At 36.7% G+C, this 2731-nt stretch overlaps 1 protein-coding gene across 1 annotated transcript; it reads right to left on the bottom strand.

Annotated features, from left to right (window-relative positions):
* Positions 1 to 1381: 1381 nt before the first annotated feature.
* LOC116023389 (uncharacterized mitochondrial protein AtMg00310-like) lies at positions 1382 to 1909 on the bottom strand. The gene has a single exon (XM_031264387.1). It carries the CDS (start codon positions 1907 to 1909, stop codon positions 1382 to 1384), a length of 528 nt encoding a protein of 175 aa, XP_031120247.1.
* Positions 1910 to 2731: the final 822 nt, after the last annotated feature.

Below are 2731 nucleotides of genomic sequence, written 5' to 3' on the forward strand. Positions count from 1 at the left end.
AACAGTAATTCTTTTTGATAACTTTTTACCTTATTTAATTTTATTAGGAAGAAGAATAGAATATTAGGATTGTATATTTGATGCTTGAATTCTTTTGTGATGATTAATTTCTGATTTTCAAAACTCAGAAAGTCATTAATCATTTGGTCCATTTGAGTATTTGTCTATTATTCAATTTGATGCGAATTTGTATTTTTGTTAAGTATAATTGCTTAGTTAGTAGTTACTAAACTGAAAATTTGTATGTTCTATTTTGTATTTTGGAGGAAAAAGCATAACTTGCATTAAATTAAATGTTCAATACAATGAGGAACAGAAAACAACCAACAAAGAGGACCAGTTTGAGAACGAGTGGCTCTAGCTAATGCATGAACAATCTTGTTCACTGATCTAGGAATAAAATAGAAAGACACTGTTTCAAAGTATCGTTGAAGTACTTGGCATTCACGCAAAACACATCCTGCAAACTAGAGATCCTGTGAAGTACAGTTTAGCAATCTGCAAACTGTTTGACAATCTGAAAAAATGGCCGCCTTAGAGTAACCTCTCTCTTTAACTCAGGCAAGAGCTTCTTTTACAGCAAAAAGCTTCTGCTAAATGAACATCATTCAAACATCGAATATGACCATTCTTCGCCGCCATAAAATCCCCCGACCTCGTCTTTAAACATACACCGTAAAAAGCTTGGCATGTATCATAAAAAAACTGCAGCATCAACATATACACACACTGTTCCGTCACTTATAACCGGCTCAACAATATTCAATGTAGCGTCAGTGACAATCCCTCCTTGTGGCAACGAATCAATCCACTCCGTAAACAAATTTTGGACCTCTAAATTAATATCATGGAGGTTCCAAGCTTTATTATTCCAAACCAGTGCGTTGCGACTTTTCCAAATACACCAACAGATAGCAGTACACTTCATCTTAAGACCATAGTCTGCATGAGTAATCCACTTTGTCAACCAGGCCACACAAATCATCATCCACAGCTGGGTATGGGCAATTACTTCCATTCCATAATGGCTGAACCATGCAACAATCAAAAAATAAGTGACGAAGAGTTTCTGGATGTTGCCGGCAAAGATGACAGTTTAACTCCACATCCATCCACGAAGCAAGTGCTATCATAGTTGGCAAAACACCATGCAAACAACGCCAGAGGAAATTCAAAAACTTTTGGAGGGATCTTTAAATTCCAAATCGTATTCCATGCAGAGAAAGTGACGTGATCAACATCATGCAGAGTGCTCAGCAATCTATAACCATGTTTGACTGAATAAAGCCCTCTAATATCTCCCTTCCAGCACCAAGTGTCCCCAAAAAGACTTGCAACCGGAAGTTTCATAATCAGATCCACATCACGATTATCAAACAGATTATGGAGAATGTCCAAGTCCCCAATCCTTTGTATTCTGATTGATCAATGCAGATACCCTCATATTCACATTCTGATCAGAACAAGCGGTATGAACGTAAGGGTCTTCTGAGTCAGGAAGCCAAGGGTGCTTCCAAACTAGAGTCGCCTCACCATTACCAATCCGCTTAAAACAACCAGCTCGAAGAATATCTTGGCTTGCCATAATGGAATGCCAACAATAGCTGGGGTTGGCTCCAATTTTCGCATCTAAAAAATCGGCATGAGGGTAATAACGAGCTTTATATAACCGGGCTGCCAAAGAAGATGGATTAGTTAGAAGGCGCCAACCTTGCTTGGCTAATAACGCAATATTGAATCTATTGAGATGTTTATAACCCAAACCTCCTTTCATCTTTGAACAGCACATTCGACTGCATGACATCCAGCGAATACCGCCACCACCACTGCCATGAGAACCCCACCAATACTGATTCATGATACATTCCAAGTGCTCACAAAACGTTGCAGGAAGATAGTAAATACTCATGGTATATGTAGGTAAAGCCTGAGCAACACTTTTAAGCAACACTTAAAAGTATTTATTATTAATGTACGTATACTCATGGTATAAATTGGTATACGTTCTATTTTGTATTTATGTTTGTAGAATTGACGAATTGTAGTTGTCAGTTGAAACTTGAAAGGATGAAAGTAAATTAGTAAATTTAATTTCAGTAAATTATTAAATTTTATAATTTTAATTCTTTTTCCAAAACTGAAATATTAAAATATTTTGAAATCCGACAGGTTAAATATCTCAAATATTTGACGGGTTTTTTAAAAAATTGAGCCTCCAAAATGCTAATGTAAATTCGTTCAGCTGGGCCGCTCGTGCAGGCAGATTTCCACCTGAACCCGTTCGATACTCTCTCATAATTCCATACTACTCACTTTGTTACAATGCAGTATCTATTTATAACTACTCTCTTAACCTACTGAAACACAAAGAATTAATATCGCCTCCATTGAGATTCGAATCCATAACATCTCATAAAAAGTTCAACTTGGTGCCACTAGATCACAAGGTCTTGACAATCTCGATACAATATAATAGGCAGGAGAAAAACAATATTTTTCATTTACTAATTGTAACGTGCTTTGTTACCATTCGATGACACGTAAGATAAAATTTTTGAGCAAGTTAACAAATTTTTTTTGAGATCTGTGGAATTTTAGATATTTATCTCCATGCCAAAAGCTTTGTGGTCAAGCGACATAGCGGTAGCCTTCCCAAGTGAAAGGTCACAGGTTTAATCCCCAGTGGGGACGAGGTATGTATGAACAAATACTATATTGTAATAGAGTCAAT

Source organism: Ipomoea triloba, chromosome 6 (assembly GCF_003576645.1).
Source record: "Ipomoea triloba cultivar NCNSP0323 chromosome 6, ASM357664v1".
NCBI lineage: Eukaryota > Viridiplantae > Streptophyta > Magnoliopsida > Solanales > Convolvulaceae > Ipomoea > Ipomoea triloba.

What these genes read in the sequence shown, in the direction of transcription:
- LOC116023389 (XM_031264387.1), bottom strand. Translation starts at nt 1,909, where the DNA reads ATGAGTATTTACTATCTTCCTGCAACGTTTTGTGAGCACTTGGAATGT.